Source organism: Heloderma suspectum, chromosome 3 (genome assembly GCF_057233095.1).
Source record: "Heloderma suspectum isolate Gila_16-S chromosome 3, 16-S_ref, whole genome shotgun sequence".
Taxonomy (NCBI): Eukaryota; Metazoa; Chordata; class Lepidosauria; order Squamata; family Helodermatidae; genus Heloderma; species Heloderma suspectum.
In genome coordinates this window covers 89,699,827-89,721,329 of record NC_139460.1, presented here as the reverse complement: position 1 = coordinate 89,721,329, position 21,503 = coordinate 89,699,827, and the positions used below count along the sequence as shown (strand labels likewise).

The window sequence follows — 21,503 nt, the reverse complement described above, 5'->3', positions numbered from 1 at the left end:
CGCTCGCGCGCCTGCCCCCTCCCCTCAATCCGGCTGGATCCTGTTGCGGTGCCGCTGGCGCTGCTGGGATGGTTGCGGGAGGAGAAGGGGGGTCAGGCGGGCTGGCACCGGAGTCTGTGCGCAGTAGTGAGGCTCGGACTCCCCGTAGGCTGGAGTAAGAAGTAGCAGCCACCGCCGCTCGTGCTGTGAGAACGAGCGCTCCCGACGCTAGGGAAAAACATAAAGCACAAGGAAAGCCGAGCGTCGCCGTTCGGCATCGCAGCTTGCTCCGCCATGCCGAAGAGAAAGGTTGGCGGCGGGCGGGCGGGCGCGCGCGTTCATGTGCGCCAAAGGCGCGCGCTCTCTTCTCGTCCTCGTCCCCTTTCCCCGCGGTTTTCTTTTTTTGAACCCCACCACCACCACCACCACGGCGAGCGGGCCAGGGCTTTATTTTTTTAACAGCGGGGAGTCATTTTCTGCGAAGGCTGCGTCCCGAGGGCTCCGAGTTTTCACGCTCATATTATATAGGTGGGGGAGGGGGAGGGGGAGGGGGAGGGAGGCGTGACGGTTATAAATGGCCGCGACATTCGCCGCCCTTTAAAGCTCTGGCCCGCGAGTCTCGAGCCCGCTTCGCGTCAGCCGCCTCCGGGAGAGAGCCTCGCGCAGCTTCCAGCGTCTGGAACTTTCTGCAGAGGTTGCTGGAAGGCGGCCGCAGGTTCGAAATCGCAACACGGCGGCGGGAAGGGGGCGTCTGCGCGGTGACGTCGTGGCTCCTCCTGGAGTAGTGTTGAGTTCGCTGTTGCGCGCATGCGATGTTCTCCCCCACCCTTCTCTCATATCTTAAACTGTGTTCCATTACAGGTGAACGCTGCTGAAGAAGAGGTAAGTACTAATTTGGTGGTGTAGTAGAAGATCAGGACGGATAGTGGTATTGAGGAGATCATTAATGCCGGATTTCTGTGGTTTGTTTTCCTCTAGCCAAAAAGGCGATCAGCACGGCTGTCAGCTGTAAGTAGAGATTTGCATAGGGTTCTTATGGTAACGTGCAGAAAGGGCAGACATAATAAACGTGTGGTGTTTTCTTTCAGAAACCTGTCACTGCTAAAGTTGAAACAAAGCCAAAAAAGCCAGCTCTGAAGGTGAGGTTTGAGGGCTGGGGTTATATATGAACTTTAAGAAACTAAGTTTGTTCAACTGTTTGAGATCTGGTTTGGAACTTGAAAACCTTCATTTAAAAAATGGGATGGTGTTACCAAATCTCTACAGTATACTACGCTGAGGTACTTTTAATATGGTCATAGACTGGAGGATATCCTTATGTTGTAGATCTCTTCAAAGTGTAAAAATTACATCTAAGCAAATACTGTTAGGGAGCAATCCCGTGGCCCCTAGACAGCATCTGGGGGGCCATAGGATACTTTGGATTCCTGCATCTGAGGTCAGTGACACTGCTCCAACATCCAAGAATCTGTGCTTCAACCCACCTTCCTCTTGCGGCCAGCGTGGAAAGAGCTGTGCCAGCTGCCGCTCTGAGATTAGGAACTCAACCTTGGAGAGGGGGTAAAGGGTGTGTTCTGGTGGGCAGAGAGGAGAAGAGACAGGAGAGGCCAGGATACGAGCTATCCCAAGGCCTCTTCGGCCTCCTTCCCCTCTGATGTGCTCCAGCTAGATGGGTTAAAAAGGCCATCTAGCGAAAATGCAGAGCAAGAGGAGTGGGGGAGGCAATGATCACCTCCCTTGCTCCTCCTGCTCTGTACTGGATGCTTGTAAGCCTCTGAGTTTGGAGGTTTATGAGCACTGAGGGTGTAAGTCATAGGCTTGTACCCTGGATACATCAACAGCGCTGTAGTGTAGCCAGTCAAGCACCCTATGATGTAGAAATTGGTGTTTTGCCGACTTTATATTGTAACATATATTGCAAAACCATGAAAAAATAGGGCAGCAAGATTGTTAACAGGGACTGGCCTGCGAGCTCATATTACGCCAGTACTTTTCCAGCTGCACTGGCTGCCGGTCCATTTCCGGGCCCGATTCAAAGTGCTGGTGTTAACATTCAAAGCCCTTAACGGCTTGGGGCCAGGTTACCTGAAGGATCGCCTCCTCCCATATGTGCCTGCCCGGACCTTAAGATCATCATCAGCGGCCCTTCTCCGTGAGCCCCTGCCAAAGGAAGTGAGGCGGGTGGCTACTAGGAGGAGGGCTTTTTCTGTTGTGGCACCCCGGCTCTGGAATGAGCTCCCTAGTGAGGTTCGCCTGGCGCCTACATTGTACTCCTTTCGGCGCCAGGTGAAGACCTTTTTATTTTCCCAGGCATTTTAGCTTTCTAAATTTTTATCTTTGCTGTTTTAAATCTGTATTTTAAACTCCTGTACTGCTGCTAGGTTTTATTGTGGTTGTATTGTTATATTGTGGTTTTAATGTTCTATATATTTTAAATTGTTTTATTGTGTGTTGTTTGGTTTTAGTTTTTGTGAACCGCCCAGAGAGCTTCGGCTATTGGGCGGTATAGAAATGAAATAAATAAATAAATAAATAAAATATAAAGCCCTTTCCTAGCCTATAATGCAGATTTTCAAATAAGTAATTCAGAGTTCATTATTATCATCATCATCCAAGTACATGGCGTTGAACAAAGGACAGGTTTGATAGGTTCCTACCCCAAGGGGCTTACAATTTACCAGTAGACGGTTTGATTTATAGTGTTGTTGTCATTTATTTGTATGAATGAATTACCCACAGAAATATTGTTTTAACATGGTCTTTGGGCAAGAACAATTTTAATGAGATCAGTAGCCTTTTGATTATTTATACCCCAGACTTTCACTCAAATGATATTCAAGGTGGCTTAACAACAACAGGTAATAAAGCAAAAAACAACAATGCAGCAACTTAGTTAAGAGATAAAATTTTGATACTAAATGTTAAGCGTACACTTTTTAACACTGCATTAGCGGCCCTCTGTAAAAAATATACAGAACATTAGACTGCTTTTCTATGTAAATAAGTAAGTAAATCAAGACCCAAGGGGAAGATCTTTTTTAAGGTCAAACATTATAATTGTGAGACAGTACACTGTCTTCACAGGCATTAGGATAGGGGGGAGGCGATTGCCTTAGGGCCAGATTAACCTCCATCCTTAATTTCAACCAGCTATTCAAATATCTCTGCTGGCAGAAGGCTTCCCCGCACTGGAAGGATGCCTTTGAAAGTGCAGATTGGACAGGCCAACAGCCAGCCTGAGCCATGCATTCTTCTTCCACCTGAGGAGAACTTTGAAGGTGCAGATCAGGCCGGTTGACAGCTGACCCATTCTGTGTTTTCGCCTTTGAAGGCTCAGATCAGGCTGGCTGACAGCTAAGCTGGACAGCATTTTCAAAGATGCTCATCTTGTAATCCATGGTTGATTTTTTTCTATCCATCAGTGACCTGAGCCTAGCAGAGTGATCTTATATATTTTTTATATTCTCTAACTTTAGGAGTTATGCAATTTGCTCTCTTTTGAAATAATATGTTGTGTTTGTATAAACAAGGACATTTCCTTTTCATCTTTCAAGTGTGAGCACCTTTGCCCAGTAACATAACTATAGCTTCTGGAAAGTGCCCTTGTTTACCTCTGAATAAAGAGAGACAGACAGACAGACCTATGCAATGAGCATAAGTTCTGGAGTGTTAGCTACTTTGTTTTCCTGGAGTGAGAAGGGAATTAGGGCAAGATAGTGTTGTACAGTGTAAAGGAAGAAACAAGTTGAAAGCGGCAAGACTGGAAAGAATGGAGGGCAATGTTATTCAGTGTTTAAGTTCTCATTCCCATTCTTTTCCACAGATAAAAGTAGTCATGTCAATGAGAGGCTATTTTGGGAATATTTTGAAGATACTTTTTGGGTAAAAAAGGAAAATGTGTTAAATATAAGCAGTTCAGTAGAGATGCAGTGCCTATTTGTGAGAGTGAAGCGACATTATGAAAATTGCTCATCAGAAGAAAACATCCAGATAATGTGGACATAAAATAGGAAGGTTTTTGGAGGACTTCCCTTTTTAATACTAAGTGGATTAACAGCTACACTTTTTTCTATAGGGACATATCAAACCGGTTAGGAATTTCAGTGGCTTAGATTATATATTTATTCCATTTCTATAGTGCCCAATAGCCGAAGCTCTCTAGGTGGTTCACAAAAGTTAAAACGATAAAATACAACAACATGATACAGTGTAAAATAAAACTTTTAAAAGTTTAAAATGACAATATAAAACCAAAATAAAAGCCAGCAGTAGCATAACGTTCTAAAATACAAAGATTTAAAAATAAATTTTAATTTTTTTAATTTTCATGGACTGCTGTTTTTCTCTGTAAGATGAGATTTGGGATTGTTTCTTAAAATAGGACAAAAAATTGCAATGAGAAGGCCTAGGATTGCCAGGTGTCGGTCCTTCAAGAAAATCGTATATACATTTATAGTAAACCTTCTTAATTTTGGAGCTTCATAGATCATAATGGCAATCCACTTGGAATGTATATCCAATTTCACAGAATACATACCAGTATTTCTTTATAACTCAGATCTAGTATCTTTAGTGAAATCTTCCCCTTACAGGTTGGTTTTTCTTCTTATATAATGACATGAGTTGCAATGGGAATAACTGCCTTACCATTTTGTTCCAGGATCGTGGTTAGATAATAAGAGACAATCTGTAGTGTCTGCAATTTTGGAGTCCTCAGATGGTACTAGTGTCAGTGCTGTGACTGAACATTTATCAGATTGTTTACTGTGCGTAGTAAATATTTTCTCCAGTAAAACCATGGAAGGACCAGCAATCCTTCATATGTGAAAATATAGTTCCGTTTATTTATGAACAAATTCTTTTCATATTGAAAATGTTATTGACGTGGTTCAATCACTACAATTACGCTGCACGTCCCATGCAGTACAGCAAACATTGCTGGATACAGCGTATGAAAAAATTGAATAATGTGTGAAAATTAACTTTCAGTTTTAACTAGTAGAGTGGTAGGTCCAGTAGTATACTACAGCAGTCTCCAACCTTTTTTGCACCAGGGACTGGTCTCGTGGAAGACAATTTTTCCACAGACCGGGGGGGCCCACGGGTGGACTTCTGGCCGCTGGGATGCACGCGGATGCCATTTGCATCCGTGTTCTTTGCAGTAATAAGCTAAAGATTTACGTAGCCTATTACTTGAAGAACAGAGATGCAAATGGCGTCTGCTAGGAGGACGCCATTTGCATCCCAGCGGCCGGAAGTCCGCCAGCGGCCGGAGCCAGTCGGCAGCTCTGTGGACTCGCTGCAGAGTGAGGCCGGCCAGGCTTCCAGGGGGGAGGGATGGATCGCCTCCCCCCCTATGGACCCCCACGGACCCAAGGTAAAGGGGTTTCGCACACCCCTACTATGGCCCAGTTCCTAACAGGCCACAGACTGGTACCGTTTCGTGGCCTGGGGGTTGGGGACCCCTGGTATACTAGATACTAGAATAGTATCCAGTAGTATGTACTTCTGTATAGAGAAGTGAAGGCCTGGAAAGAAATGGGTATTTTCATTTCATACATTTCAGAGCTGGAGATAAACCGAAATCATCCTGCTTAACAAAGGACTTGTGCAAGTCCTTTGAGCAGCTGAAGCCAAAGTTCTTCCAAATGCTAAGCTAGGGTTCACAGCCATAGCTATAGCTTGTTATGGCATATTGAGACTATTTTCTTCATTTTGGATTGATCATTCAAAGCTGAGAAATTGACTGGGAGTTGGAAAAAGGAGGAAAACTTGTAGTTTCAGCCTGAATAAAAGTTTTAAGGACTACCCTAAAGAACTGTGTTCCTACTGTATTGTATAAACATTGAAGGCTGTTTAGCTTAATAAAATGTGATATTTTGTGTATGTCATTTAACTATAGTTAACATTCCTAATGTGCTATCATTTGACATGACCAAAGTTATCTATCAAAGAAGCCATGTATTATGTTTTTTTAAAGTAGTAAAAGTATCCAGTTTTAGTCATCTGTACATACTGTCCTTGATGTACATGCTCTGGGTAATTGTATTGACATGTAGAAATTAGATGAACTAGTTGGTATGCATCTTTGTTTAGGAAGCAGCCTTTTTTCCTGGTGATTTAAATAATTATACCTTATCTTGAAGGAAAAGTCATCAGTCTTCCTCTCATATACTAGAGAGGGAGCAATGAGCCAGTGTGTCTGTCATAAGCTGTTCATATAGCAAGACATAATTCTTCTTGTATGCTACTTCATGATTAGTAGTTTTTCACTCTGAAATATAAATTGTATGGATATGGCTTTTTAAGTACGACATCACTTTAGGCTTTTGTTTTCATAAACAAATTAGAATGTGTAGTGCAAACTGGAATAACTGAGAAACAGCAATGCCATATGCCCTTGCCATGTCAGCAAGCAGCTGCATTTTTAAAGTCAACACAACATTCCTGACATTTGGGATACAATCCTATGCACACTAACCCAGGAGTATGTTCCCTTGAACTGTGGGATTGTGGCGATTCCACATGTGGGCAAGAATGACAGTTTGTCAAGTAGAAGAACGAGGGAGTGGCCGAGTGAGAATGGAATGCAGTGTGATTGGACTCAATGGTCTTACAGGCCCCTTCCAACCCTGTTGTTGTTCAGCCGTGTCCGACTCTTTGTGACCCCATGGACCATAGCACGCCAGGCCTTCCTGTCCTGCGCTCTCTCCCGGAGCGTGCTCAAGTTCATATTCATTGCATCGGTGATGCTATCTAGCCATCTCATCCTCTGCCGTCCCCTTCTCCTTTTGCCTTCAGTCTTTCCCTTCAGGGTCTTTTCCAGTAAGTTTTCTCTTCGCATTAGGTGGCCAAAATATTTGAGCTTCAGCTTCAGGATCTGTCCTTCCAATGAGCACTCAGGGTTGAGTTCCTTTAGGACTTCCAACCCTACCATTCTATGATTCTATGAGAGTTTATGCAGAAAAAAGGTGGGGTGATTGCTTCTAGAGAGTCAGGTACATGGGAGTAAGATAGATGAGGTACAGCTAGAGAAGTCTGAGATGAGATTGGGGGATAAGAGTGAGAACATCTAGTGAGATAGTCTGTGCGATAGAGTATGAGAGGTTTTTGAACATAGAGAAAAAAGCAAGAGTTATATTTTGTAGTTTATAGTGTTGACTTATTTTAATCATAATCCCTGATGTCCTTTCCTCATCCCAACCCAGTTCCTATTGCCAATCCTGTTGTACCAAATAAACCTTTGTTTTCAATTTTAAAAGACAGTTTCATTTTTGTTGTTAAGAAGGGTTTCGTGGAATAACACCCCCCCCCCCCCCCAAATGCTGGCTACTTGGTCTGTACTACCAAAAAGAAAGAAAGAAAGCTCTAAAGGGGTTATTGATGGCAGCAATTGAGAGAGTGGTGAAGCATCACAATACACAAACAGAAGGTTGTGGCTAAGATCCTAAAAGTGGCAGTGTGAGGAGAGACACTGACCAAAGCACCTGACTTGGTGACTAAAAGTAGACCGAGAGGTGGTCAAGAAAGGCCTCAGGTCCTCACAGGGATGTTCTTTAGAATAGACACGAATAGAATTGCACTGTTGCTAAGGGCCTCAATTGCTACAGCTGCTTTTTCAATTTATTGTACTTGCTGTCCAAATATTAATATTATAGGGACCACAAATCTTTATTTTCTGACAAATAAACTATTTAAAGATTAGATGCTTATGGTCTACTTTAACTTACTATAGGATAAGTCTGAGGAAAAGAAAGCCCAAACAAAAGGGAAAAAGGGACCCAAAGGGAAACAAACTGAAGAGATTAACGAAGAGGAAATAAAGGATAACTTGCCTGCAGAAAATGGAGAAGCAAAAAGCGATGAGGTAAATCTTTCAGGCTTTGGTGTGTCTCTCTCACCTACAGCATGATTTTCAAAAGTGTTGTGCTAGCTTACTGCCAGAGAGCAGTGCACATATCCTGCCATGCCCAAGCAGTGCCTGTGTGGATGTTATTTCTTTAGTAGATTTATATCCCACTTTTTGATTGAGTCCTTACAATATATGTAAGATCCGAGAGATACACAGACACCAAATGCTCAAAAAACAAAGCTGAACAACACAACCAGCTCCCCTTGGGCAAGAGCCAGCATCTGATGTTGCTTCCCACAGGGCAGTTGATGTTAGATAGCCTTGAGGGGGTGGGCAGTCCAACTGGAGCAGGCTCTGATGTTCCCAATCAATGCTGTATGAGGACACTAAAGCAAATTTAAGGCTCCTTCACCCTATGCCAAAGTAAATATTTATACTGGTAAAGGGGCCTGATGTGACAGGAAGGAGGAGTCGGCACTGGATTTCAAGCTACTATACTGGCTTCAAGAAGCAGCACAGGTTCCTCCTGCCTCTGCTAGCCACTTTCAGTAATCTTTCTTTTGATGGAAAAAAATCTAGTTTCTGTGCTAAATTTAATTGGTATATAATGAACTTTATATATGTTATGTTTGATTTTAAACTCGTCAAAGACAGCATTTCAGAAAAATGCTGAGCTTTTGACATTAACAACTATCCTGTGTCCTTGAATCTAAAACAAACTGCTCCATTTTAATCAGAGTGAAGCTGAATGACATTTATTTTTTCATTCATTTAATGGCCAAAGATTAACTTGCTTAAGGGTGCAATCTAATGCTTGTCTAAACAGAAGAAAAAGGTTCTCCAACACTCAGCATTCCCCAGCCAGCAATGCTGGCTGGAGAACGCTGGGGATTTTATGAGGGGTTTTTTTTCTGTCTAAACACGCATCGGATTGCACCCTAAGTGTATGGGCTAAAGCCAGCATTACACAACCAGATTTTCACTAGTGCAGCAGAATTTTCATTTCCTACCATCCTTCCTGCATGATCCCCAGATCCACTTTAGAGGATCCCCCAATCCCGCAGAGCAAATTTGGAGGCCATGTAGGGGATAATTCAATTTGCTAGCGCCATTCCACTGGTGTAAAGACACAGTTGTTGTTCAGTCATTCAGTCGTGTCCTACTCTTCGTGACCCCTATGGACCATAGCACGCCAGGCCTTCCTGTCCTCCGCTCTTTGAGAATCTGTAAATCATGCACATTAGTTTTATGGCTTTAATAAAACTGCCAAGTGCTGGGTAGAAAAGGTGTTCTCTAGTTTGAATATAAAGCATTCTTTGCTGATCAGAAGATACTCTATAGCAGGGTATGGGTGCAGAAAGAATCCATGATATGAGTATATTTTATATAAACTTGATGGATTTTTTGTGAAACCAATACTTCTTAGTATGCATGTGAGCCAGTGCTAAACATTAATTAAAATTCACACAAGGAGAGTAATATAACTTAAACTGCAGCTCTAAAAACTTAAATATAAGAGTCTGAATCTTGCTAATGCAGGGTTGTGTGTTCATTGTTTGCTTTTAATGGTCTATAGTGAATGTTTTTCTACACGAGGATTGACCATGTTAATCTATTCTGGCTGCACCTAAACAGCCAAGCTCAAACTGGATGATTAAAATGCTCCGATACACTTTGGCTCAGGGTAATAGCATACAAAAATTGTGTTGGGTTCAAATTTGGCATGCCAAATACCTTTTATAAGAACATTTTAGGGAGCAATCCTATGGCCACTAGACAGCAGCTAGACGGACATAGGATATGCTGTTTTCCAGGAACCAACCTCAAAGGTTAGTTCCTGGAAAACCGACCTCCCCCCAGTTCCGCGCTGCCTCCAAGGCAGTGTGGAACAGCCCTGTCCTCCGTGCTCATAAGAGGAGCACTGAGGGGCCAGAAAGGGCCATGGCTGGGGGCGTTGCAGGGCAGGGAGATCATAGCTGCCTGTACGACACATCCAATGTATTGTACAGCAGCCTCCTTCCCCACTCCATGCTCCTGTGGCTAGAAACCTGCAGTCAGCTGTCTAGCAGAAAAAGCAGGGCAGGAGAAGCGTGGAGGGAATGATCCCCTCTGTGCTTCTCCTGCCCTGCTTTGGATAGGCGGTTGCCTCCGGGTTCGGAGGCGACCACTATCTAGATAGGATTGCGCCCTTAATAGCCTTTATGTGTGAAGCTGAAAATAAATGTACAGGTATCGATACACTAAACTTTCTCCTTTTTCAGATCCCAATATCCAATGCAGCGGGAGAGAAAGAAGCAAAATCTGAGTAACAACTTTGTACAAAGTCTTTAATCAGTGGTTCCCGTACCACCACCTTGTACAATTCAGAGGAATATTTTTATCAACTATTTTGTAAATGCAAGTTTTTTAGTGGTTTTAGAAAAACATTTTTTAAACATGAGGGGATCTCCCCATATCCCATCTAATGTAGTTCAGTGTAAATGCTTTATTTTAAAAGGTAAAAATCATGTACTGGTTGTCTGATCGCTATACAACCAGCAATTAATGGAATGTTAGATTACAGATAAATTTTTAAATTTTGATTACAGTGCAATCCTATGCATCCTAGTCTCACTGATTTTAGTGGCACTTACTCTTCCACAAGTGTGCATAGAATTGCAGCCTTAACATTCCACAGGCCAGGGTGGGCAACTTGCAATTTACATGTGGCCCTTGCAGGACTTAGTTATCCTGAATTCAGCTTTGTTTCCTTAAATTTCTAGCCATTACATTTGCAAAGATAAATTTGAATATATGATGGAAAACATGCTTAGTGTGTGCCAGTATGGTCTCTAGAGGCAAACAAGTTGCTCACCCATGCTGTAGACTGAGGGGTGGTTTTTACCAACTGTTATGAGAAGCATAGCACAGATAACATTTTGCCATTGTGACAAGTAGGAAAAAGTCTTCACACTTATCTCCCCAATTTGACATCAGTAGGATGCTTACTCAATGAAAATTGTTCCCTGGTGTCGGATCTCCCTTTCAGATTTGTTTTATCTGTGATAGTTATTTTTGGTAGTGGTAGTTTATTTTTTCAACAGCTTTGTAATGTGTTGTGAAAGACTGGATATCTGGGAGTGTAGTGTGTGTGTGGTGTTAAATTACTGAGTAGACAAATTTTCTGGTTAAGCAGAGATGACCACATGACAGTATTTGAGACACTGGTACTTTTCTACTTCGAATGAAAGAAGTTGTCATAACTTGTCAGATGACTTGGTTTACATTCAATTATGGGAAGAAAAATCTACAAATAGTTAATGTCTGTGTGATTCATTAAACAAGATCCAATAAAATATTGGCTATAAACGTTTTGCTGTCTTTTTTCCAACTTGACTAAAAACCACCTTTCATGTAGATGTTAAAAACGTGCAGTTGTATTTTAACACCAGTTGCTTTCTCTTTAATGAATGAAAACATCCCTTCTCAGTCAGAAAAGATTAGTGGCAAGAGTTAAATAGTAGCCTTTCGACTTGGGAAGGGTTAAGTCATTTGTGAGGGAGGAATCTCCTCTTATTTCTTCAACCCCTTTAGACTTGTAATTAAGGTTGTGCTGTCCTGATGCTGGGGGACCAGATGAATGCTTGCTGGTGCTGCTTTTAATGCATATAGAAGCACTGTGAGCTTTTGTTCATCGTATTGATTGTATTGGCTTCTGCCATTTGGCTAGAGAAAGAGTGAAAGGGCACAGTTCCATTCAACAAACACAGATGGTGCCATATCATTGTATGAAGGAACAGGCATTTAAAGCCAAGACCCTTGGAAAAATATCAATTTTAAATATGGATGTGATCTAGCATCACTTTCAGATGAGTCATCTAAGCATGGAACACCACCTTCCCCAGCCAGACATGAGAAATTGTGCATCCAGACTTCTCTGATGCATAAATGCTGAGGTGCCAAAAGACTGAGTAGACGTAGAATAAGTAGTACTAGTCACAGGAAGAGGAACAACACATCCAACTTTCAAGTTGCTGACCTGGTTCTCATGATCACAGTGGGTGAAACAAATGGTGGCTGGGTGTGTCTTGTCATGTTGTCCGAAGCTGGGTGACGTGGCAGGGCAAACAACCCTCATATAATCCATGGGCTGTTGGATTATATGAAAGTTATTTCCTCCTCCAACAAGCCATGTCATCCGGGTTCGGATGACAATAAGCTGTGCCGGGGCAGGTAATTATACCGTGGTGCATGCCAGGACCGCTTGCCTAAACAAGTCACCATGGCTTTTTAACCCACAGTGATGGTGCGAACTGGTTCACTGACTCCTAGTTCTATCACAGAATATAATTCACTTTTGTCCTCAGTGGTTTCTATTTCATTAGAAAATTATTAGAATCTGACTAGACAAGAAATTTTCCACTCTGGAAGCCTAGCATAGAACAGACCAGTTATCGCTACCTTCCAGCATCAAGTCTAGGGCTTTCATGTCTTGCAGGGGAAAGGGAGAACAGTATGGTGTAGGCCCATGTTAATAGGCAGGGTGGCACAAGGTCAACCAGTCTGTACAAAATGGTTTATCTTCTACTGTCTTGGATGGAACTGCATTTCTGCTCTGGGGAGTAGATTTGCTGATGGGGGAAGTTGTCTAAAACACAACGGATGTAGTACAATGCCCCCACTGTAATGCTTCTCTCTTGAGAGTCCTGAAATCAACAGGTTTGGAACCCTGCAGTGGCCTACCTAGCCTGACAGCCATTAGGCAGAAAGGTTCTAAATGCTGTCCATTGGTCCTTGAGTGTTCTCTGCCTTCCTGCCAATTTTGTTTCTCCAAATGCTTTGCATAGTTCAACAGGAAGGCAGCAGAAGTGATTCAAGATTAGCCAGAAGGGGCAAGGACTAGTTCCACAATGTACTGTGAAACTATTGAAGTCTCTGTGCTTGAGGCTCTTTCTTTCTGACCTGCTCCATCAATATCCAAAACAGTTCATTGCTTTGAGATATGGAAGAGACGTAAGAAGAGCCCTGCTGGATTAGACCACAATTTTGTTTAGTCTAGCATCTTTCCCACAGTGGGCAAACAGATATCTACAAATAGGGTATGAGGCAATAGCCCTCCCTCTCTAGTACCTGGTATTTTGGGGGCATACTGCCTTTGAACATGTGAAAATCTATTTAGCTATCATTGCTAATAGCACTAATAATTTTCCATGAATTCATCTAAATGAGGCTAAACTCCAGGAAGGAGGAATATTACAGTGGCTTATATCATCCTATGGAAGATTTTTTAGGAGGCCAATAGCTTACTCAGCGAGGGGCACATCAGTGGCCTTTGAGGGTTGTTCCATGCTGAAGAAATTTGTACGGCAGGGACATGGGCTAATTCACTGCTTCATAAGACAAAGGCAACTCAAGTGTACATTTCAAGTAATCACTCTTCCCTTGCTTCAGTAAATACACATAACTGCCATTCACTAAAAACTACATCTCATCACACACCCCTTCATTATTACAGAACAAGACATTGCGCCTTGCCTACTCCAGATATTGGCCCATGCTACCCTATGATTAGATTTAGATGCAGTCCTGCAGGTATCCTAACATTCAGCCCAAGAGCCTGCTTTCAAGGGAAGCTTGGGGAGATGCCTCGTCAATTTCAGGGATGCCTTGTATTTTTAATTTTTAAAAAAATATTACTGTGTTGTTGTTCAGTCATGTCCGACTCTTCTTGACCCCATGGACCATAGCACGCCAGGCCTTCCTGTTCTCCGCTGTCTCCCGGAGTGTGCTCAAGTTCATATTCATCGCACCGGTGATGCTATCTAGCCATCTCATCCTCTGCCGTCCCCTTCTCCTTTTGCCTTCAATCTTTCCCAGCATCAGGGTCTTTTCCAGGGAGTTTTCTCTTCGCATTAGGTGGCCAAAATATTGGAGCTTCAGCTTCAGTATCTGTCCTTCCAATGAGCAGTCAGGGTTGATTTCCTTTAGGACTGACTGATTTGACCTCCTTGCAATCCAGGGGACTCGTAAGAGTCCTCTCCAGCACCACAGTTCAAAAGCATCAATTCTTCGGCGCTCAGCCTTACTTATAGTCCAGCTCTCACAGCCATACATTACTACTGGGAAAACCATAGGTTTGATTATACGAACCTTTGTCGGCAAGGTGATGTCTCTGCTTCTTACTATGCTGTCTAGGTGTGCCATAGCTTTCCTCCCCAGGAGCAAGCGTCTTTTAATTTCATGGCTACAGTCACCGTCTGCGGTGATCTTTGAGCCCAAGAAAGTAAAATCTGTCACTGCTTCCAATTCTTCCCCTTCTATATGCCAGGAAGTGATGGGGCCAGATGCTATGATCTTCATTTTTTTAATGTTGAGTTTCAAACCAGCATTTGCACTCTCCACTTTCACCCTCAACAAGAGGCTCTTTAGATCCTCTTCACTTTCTGCCATTAGGGTGGTATCGTCTGCGTATCTGAGGTTGTTGATCATTCTCCTGGCAATCTTAATTCCAACCTGTGATTCATCCAACCTGGCGTTTCTCATGATGTACTCTGCATATAAATTAAATAAGCAGGGCAACAATATACAGCCTTGTCGTACTCCTTTCCCAATTTTGAACCAATCGGTTGTTCCATGTCCGGTTCTTACTGTTGCTTGTTGACCCTCATACAGATTTCTCAGGGGACAGGTAAGGTGGTCTGGTACTCCCATCTCTTGCAGAATTTGCCACAGTTTGTTGTGATCCACACAATCAAAGGCTTTAGCGTAGTCAATGAAGCAGAAATAGACTTTTTCTGGAATTCTCTTGCTTTCTCCATGATGCAGCGAATGTTGGCGATTTGATCTCTAGTTCCTCTGCCTCTTCGAAACCCCGCTTGTACTTCCGGTAGTTCTTGGTTCACATACTGCTGAAGCCTAGCTTGTAGGATTTTGAGCATAACCTTGCTGGCATTTGAAATAAGCGCAAATGTGCGGTAGTTTGAACACTCTTTGGCATTGCCCTTCTTTGGAATTGGAATGTAAACTGACCTTTTCCAATCTGGTGGCCACTGTTGAGTGTTCCAAATGTGTTGGCATATTGAGTGCAGCACTTTAACAGCATCATCTTTTAGGATCTTAAATAGCTCAGCTGGAATACTGTCATCTCCACTAGCTTTGTTGTTAATAATGCTTCCTAAGGCCCACTTGACTTCACTCTCGAGGATGTCCAGCTCAAGTTCAGTGACCACACTATCATGGCTATCAGGGACATTAAGATCTTTCCTGTATAGTTCTTCTGTGTATTCTTTCCACCTCTTCTTAATCTCATCTGCTTCTGTTAGGTCCCTGCCTTCTTGGTCCTTTATCATGCCCGTCTTTGCACAAAACGTTCCCTTGAGATCTCCGATTTTCTTGAAAAGATCTCTAGACTTTCCTATTCTATTGTTTTCCTCGATTTCTTTGCACTGTTCATTTAAGAAGGCCTTCTTGTCTCTCCTTGCTGCTCTCTGGAACTCTGCATTCAGTTGGATAATATCTTCCCCTTCCTTCCTTCCTTCCTTCCTTCCTTCCTTCCTTCCTTCCTTCCTTCCTTCCTTCTTGCTTCCCTTCTTTCCTCAGCTACTTGTAAAGCCTCATCAGACAGCCATTTTGCTTCCTTGCATTTCTTTTTCTTTGGGATGGATTTAGTTGCTGCCTCCTGAACAATGTTACGGACTTCCGTCCATAGTTCCTCAGGCACTTTGTCTATCAGGTCTAATCCCTGAAATCTATTCCTCACCTCCACTGTATATTCGTAAGGAATATGATTTAGGTCATACCTGAATGGCTTAGTGGTTTTCCCGACGTTCTTCAATTTAAGCCGAAATTTTGCAAGAAGCAGCTCATGATCTGAGCCACAGTCAGCTCCAGGTCTTGTTTTTACTGACTGTATAGAGCTTCTCCATCTTTGGCTGCAAAGGACATAATCAATCTGATTTCGATATTGACCATATGGTGATGTCCATGTGTAGAGTCGCCTCTTATGCTGTTGGAAAAGAGTGTTTGCTATGATCAGCGTGTTCTCTCGGCAAAACTCTATTAGCCTTTGTCCTGCTTCATTTTGTACACCAAGGCCATGCCTGCCTGTTATCCCGGTGATTTCTTGACTTCCTACTTTAGCATTCCAATCCCCTATGATGAAGAGGACATCTTTCTTTGGTGTTAGTTCTAGAAGGTGTTGGTCTTCATAGAACCGATCAACCTCAGCTTCTTCGGCCTCAGTGGTTGGGGCATAGACTTGAATTACTGTGATGTTGAATGCTTTGCCTTGGATTCGTACTGAGATCATTCTATCGTTTTTGAGATTGTACCCCAGTACTGCTTTTCCCACCCTTTTGTTGACTATGAGTGCTACTCCATTTCTTCTAAGGGCTTCTTGCCCACAGTAGTAGATATAATGGTCACCTGAATTAAATTCGCCCATGCCTGTCCATTTTAGTTCGCTGATTCCCAAGATGTCGATGTTCAGTCTTGCCATCTCATGTTTGACCACCTCCAGCTTACCTTGATTCATTGATCTTACATTCCAGGTTCCTAAACAATATTGTTCTTTACAGCATCGGACTTTCTTTTCACCACCAGACATATCCACAGGTGAGTGTCCTTTCGGCTTTGGCCCAGCTTCACTCTTTCTGGTGCTACTTGGAAATTCCCTCTGCTCTTCCCCACTAGTATATTGGACACCTTCCCGACCTGAGGGGCTCATTTTACGGCGTCATATCTTTTAGCCTTGTGATACGTTCCATGGGGTTTTCTTGGCAAGAATAATGGAGTGGTTGCCATTTCCTTCTCCAGTGGACCACATTTTGTCAGAACTCTCCACCATGACCTGTCCGTCTTGGGTGGCCCTGCACGGCATAGCTTATGGCTTCACTGAGTTATGCAAACCCCTTCGCCACAACAAGGCAGTGATCCATGAAGGGGCCTTACTGTGTACCAGCACATATTTGAAGAAGACAAATCCCTCTATTCTGTCTAGCAACAGCAGTGATGTTAGTAAGAAAAGGAGCAGAATAAATGTTAAACCCAGCCTTGGAAACTGACAAACTGTAAACTGACAGGGCTTTCTTCAGCCCTGTCATTTATAGCAAAACAGAGAAGGGGACATTAAAAAATACTGCACTGCTGACAAGGTTCACACACACACATAGCAGAAAAGTTAAAATATGAAAAAGTCACTGCCAAGTAGATACAACTCTGGAAAAGGAAGGGTGGAGTTCCAGAAATGTGCTTCAGATGGAACACATCTGTTCATAGCTGACACAAAAAACAGGACAACTGAAATGTGATTCTAAGTCTACCTTCTTCATGGTCTATGTATATCACACATACGGTCTCTGCACGTGTGTGGATCCTTGATCAGGAATATTCTCTAGCTGAGGAATTCTTTTTGTGGGAACTCTTCCCCACCATCCCAGTGTGCCTGTCTGTAGCAGGTTCCTAACTATTCCCTCAGTTCTCTTTCAACCACCATTGTGGCAGCCTCCTAAAGAATCTTCTCTGTTCATTCACTTCTTCCGAAGGGAAATTGGAATTTAATTTTTGTTTCGTCTCTACTTGTTTTTCACATTTGGGTTTTGTTTTGCACTTTTTATTTTTGTTTGCTATCGCCTAAGGGTATATGGCCCTTCAGGCCCTGTGAAGAAATGCTATGTATACAACTATTATTGTTCTGTAAATACTCTTGTGTGGCCTCTGAGAGGCTGAGACCTAATGTTGTTACTGTGTTGAAGGCCTGTTTTAGTAGTAGCTGCTTGGTGACATTCTGAAGGTAGGGAGAGAGGCACAATTGCTTGTAATATTTTTAGTTGGGGCCTGGATCATGTAAATTCAATTTTGATTGGCTGGAGGTTTAAGTAGGAATGTCAGAGAAATCCCAAACAGATTAAAATTAGTTTGGATTTTTGTAAAAAAAAAAAAAAAAAACCCAAAAGTTACACAAAATAATTCTTTGAAAGAAATGCAATTTAGATGAAGTATGTTATGCTATTCAGAAAAGCTGAATGTATATGCCATGTTTATGTAACTGTTACTTTAAAAATGTAAATATACAAGACTTTCTTTTTTAAAAATGTAAATATATAAGCCTTTAAAATACATATACTACTATATCTTCAAACGTTGTTTAGCCTCCGGCGTAGCACTCTTTCTGTTGTGTGTTCTACTCATTGTATGCTGACTGAGATCAGGCCAAAGGTGACCCATTATGACACTGACCCCAGCCCCTCATACTCCAGAAGAACAAACTTACCCTCCTGGTCCTATGCTTCTATTGGCTCTGATATACTATAGTAAAGTTGATGAGGTGAAGGCTAACATAGTGACCTGAACCCCACCATGGCAGATCTCAGAAATTCAACATTACCAAGCACTACTGGTTTCTTCTCCAGTCATAGCGTGGAAGAGGAGGAGGAGGGTATTGTTGTGCCTTTCTTCTATTTCATAATATATATTGTTCAAATATTTTCTTGTATGTGCAAAACATCATCACCATCACAGCTTATATAACTCTTGGACGCAGAAGAGAAAGAGTAATCTTCAGAGAATTCCCGCCCCCGCCCGGGGATGATATATTATGTCATGGATATAATAATGACAAGCAATGGGGGAGGGGAGGTCTCCAGTTAAGGTTACACAGCAACAGTTGTCCACTAGTTGTTTGTAGTCGTGAGGTGCTGCTGCTGACTGTTGGAGAGACTGTACTCTGGAAATTGTTCCTTCTGAAGAATCCTGTTTTTAAAAAACCTAACATACCCAGCCAGAAACTATCCCAATTCCCTACTAGACCAGATCCTCAAGCACGTATTATAGTTTAAAGGTAAAATGTATGTTAGATGATATCCTTTATTAAGGTCTGTCTTATGTGTGAAACACCCACCAACAGAACCTTTTTGTGCTTTTATTTAGGCAACTGTTTTGGCTGGGGGGCAGGGGAAGGCTGGTTGCACAAGAGGCAAACTTGGGGATATATGTGCCCCATGATATCCTGATTAGTAAAGTAGCTAAAAGTGGGCTAGATTAAGCAACTATCAGGTGGATCCACAGTTGGCTACAGAATCGGACTCAAAGAGTGCTGATCAATGGGATCTTCTCAAACTGAGGAGAGGTAACGAGTGGGGTATCGCAGGGCTCAGTCCTGGGCCCACTGCTCTTCAACATTGTTATTAATGACTTGAATGAGGAGGTGCAGGGAATGCTTATCATATTTGCAGATGACACAAAATTGGGCGGGATAGCTAATACCTTGGAAGACAGAAACAAAATTCAAAGTGATCTTGATAGGCTGGAGCTCTGGGCAGAAAAGAAGAGAATGACATTTAAAAGGGATAAATGCCAAGTTCTGTACCTAGGAAAAAGAAACCAAATGCAGAGTTACAAGATGGGGGATACTTGGTTCAACAACACTACAAGCGAGAAGGATCTTGGAATTGCTGTAGATCACAAGCTGAATATCAGCCAACATGATGTGGCTGCAAAAAACCCAAATGTTATTTTGGGCTGCATTCATAGAAGTATAGCTTCCAAATCCCGGGAAGTGCTAGTTCCCCTCTACTCAGCACTGGTTAGGCCTCATCTGGAGTACCATGTCCAGATCTGGGCACCACACTTGAAGAAGGATGCAGACAAACTGGAGAGGGTTCAGAGGAGGGCAACGAAGATGATCAGAGGACTGAAAACAAAGCCCTATGAGGAGAGACTGAAAGAACTGGGCATGTTTAGCCTTGAGAAGAGAAGACTGAGGGGAGATAGGATAGCGCTCTTCAAGTACTTGAAAGGTTGTCACAGAGAGGAAGGCCAGGATCTCTTCCCGATCATCCCAGAGTGCAGGACACGGAATAATGGGCTCAAGTTACAGGAAGCCAGATTCTGGCTGAACATCAGGAAAAACTTCCTGACTGTTAGAGCAATACAACAGTGGAACCAACTACTTAGGGAGGTGGTGGGCTCTCCCACACTGGAGGCATTCAAGACGAGGCTGGACAGCCATCTGTCAGGGATGCCTTGATTTGGATTCCTGCATTCAGCAGGGGGTTGGACTTGATTGTCTTATAGGCCCCTTCCATCCCTACTATTCTATGTACAGAATTATGCTGCCAAAAATGGTGATGTAGTTAATCTGGATGGTGCTAGGTTGGGGAAGGAATCCTCTTGAGGAATCAGAGGTGTGATTACTGCTGTATTCATCAGGTGTGTGAGGAAAACAATATATATACTACATCACCTTACTTTAGCTTCCATTTCAATCCCTGCCAATGGGCTTGGCTTTCCACATAGACTGAAAGAAATATATTTCCTTTAGGAGGAAGGTGCAGAAAAATTGCTGTGTGGCCAACAATGGGAGAGCAAATTGAGAAGAGGAGGTCCCCCCCACTCCGTGATATTAACTGTTCCCCTTGTTTTCACACAAATGAACTTGAAAGACTTTTACTTTTGTATTAAAATATATGCAAACTGCTGCTTGTCAGTGTGACTCTTTGTGGGACTTTTTATGTAGCATCCTTTCCCAGCCGTGTGACATTTCTTGTAATATGCGTAGTTTGTTATGTATCGCTCTCTGCCTGTGTGGGGATTTCTGAAATAACATTTCTTCCTTCTCATCACATTAAATATCTTGTTGGTCACCAAAAGCAAGTCTAAATATATGAGTATAGTTCTTCAGAGCTTTAATGAAATAAGGGAAGGGAAAGCAGTAAAGGCTCCTTAATTTTTTAAAAAATGTCCTTTTCCAACTTTAATTTGGTTTTGGATTTCTTAATACTCATATAAGGCTTCCAAACTGATGATGACATGAAAAGTACTTTAGTTTACTTGCTCTGTTTTAAAAGTATGTTTAAATATATTTCAGTATATTTCAGAAGAAGTCCAATTTGATTCCAATAGAATCAAGAAAGTGTTGCAAATAAAATACAGCAGTGCACTATTCCATTAGGTGGTATTGGGAAGACAGACTGAAAGCGGTGGAGGGCAGAGGGGGACACAGTAGGTAGAGAAAATCAAGTTCTGAGGAAAATGAGAAAGACCCAAGATAATATCCCATTCCCCACATTATCCATATGGCAATTCATCTGGCAATCAAATCCTGTTATGATGAGGCTCTTTTAGGATTGACTCCCATACACTTTTGACAGCATGTGCTCCTTAACACTGAGTTTCTGTAGTACATCCCTTGAGCTGAGACTTGTCTCTCAGGCATAGGCTATCAATATAGCTTTGTCTACAATGGGAAATGTCTTTCAGTTCTAGTAGTTTGTAATGGAAGACATCAACATGTACATGAGAATCTGACCACATTCTTTCATTCTCCCTAGACATATGAAGATAGAAAATCAAAGAATACACTGTCTTTGAACCTGTAATCAAAAGACATATGAAAGGAAAGTGTGAAGGTCACAGTTCAGCAATATTTGGAAGAAGAAATAGGAGCTACCACCACCAGCAGCATCAAGCCACCCTGCAAGCGCCAGAAGAAATGCACAGTCCCAAACACTGCTACTGGAAGGAGCACTGCCAGTCCTAGTGTTGGAGGAACGCCATCACCCATAGTCAGGGAGCAGAAGAGTGGAACTGTCCCCAAAGCATGTGATGAAACGCTTACACCACCCATTCCCTATGATGACATTGGTGCTACAGAGATTCAACGGCCACAGAATGACAGCCATGATGTTTACATCAT

General features: G+C 42.6%; 1 protein-coding gene across 2 annotated transcripts; it reads left to right on the top strand.

Moving 5' to 3' along the window:
* Positions 1–94: 94 nt before the first annotated feature.
* HMGN1 (high mobility group nucleosome binding domain 1) lies at positions 95–11,179 on the top strand. 2 transcript variants are annotated; one of them, XM_084843755.1, is made up of 6 exons: positions 95–288; positions 841–861; positions 958–987; positions 1,068–1,118; positions 7,715–7,846; positions 10,093–11,179. In XM_084843755.1, the coding sequence occupies exons 1-6, from the start codon at positions 274–276 to the stop codon at positions 10,138–10,140; spliced, it is 297 nt and encodes a 98-aa protein (XP_084699881.1). In that variant the 5' UTR covers positions 95–273; the 3' UTR covers positions 10,141–11,179. The 2 variants fall into 2 exon arrangements, with proteins under 2 accessions (XP_084699881.1, XP_084699879.1); XM_084843753.1 differs by lacking the exon at positions 95–288 and having other exon boundaries at positions 758–861.
* The last annotated feature ends 10,324 nt before the right edge of the window (positions 11,180–21,503 follow it).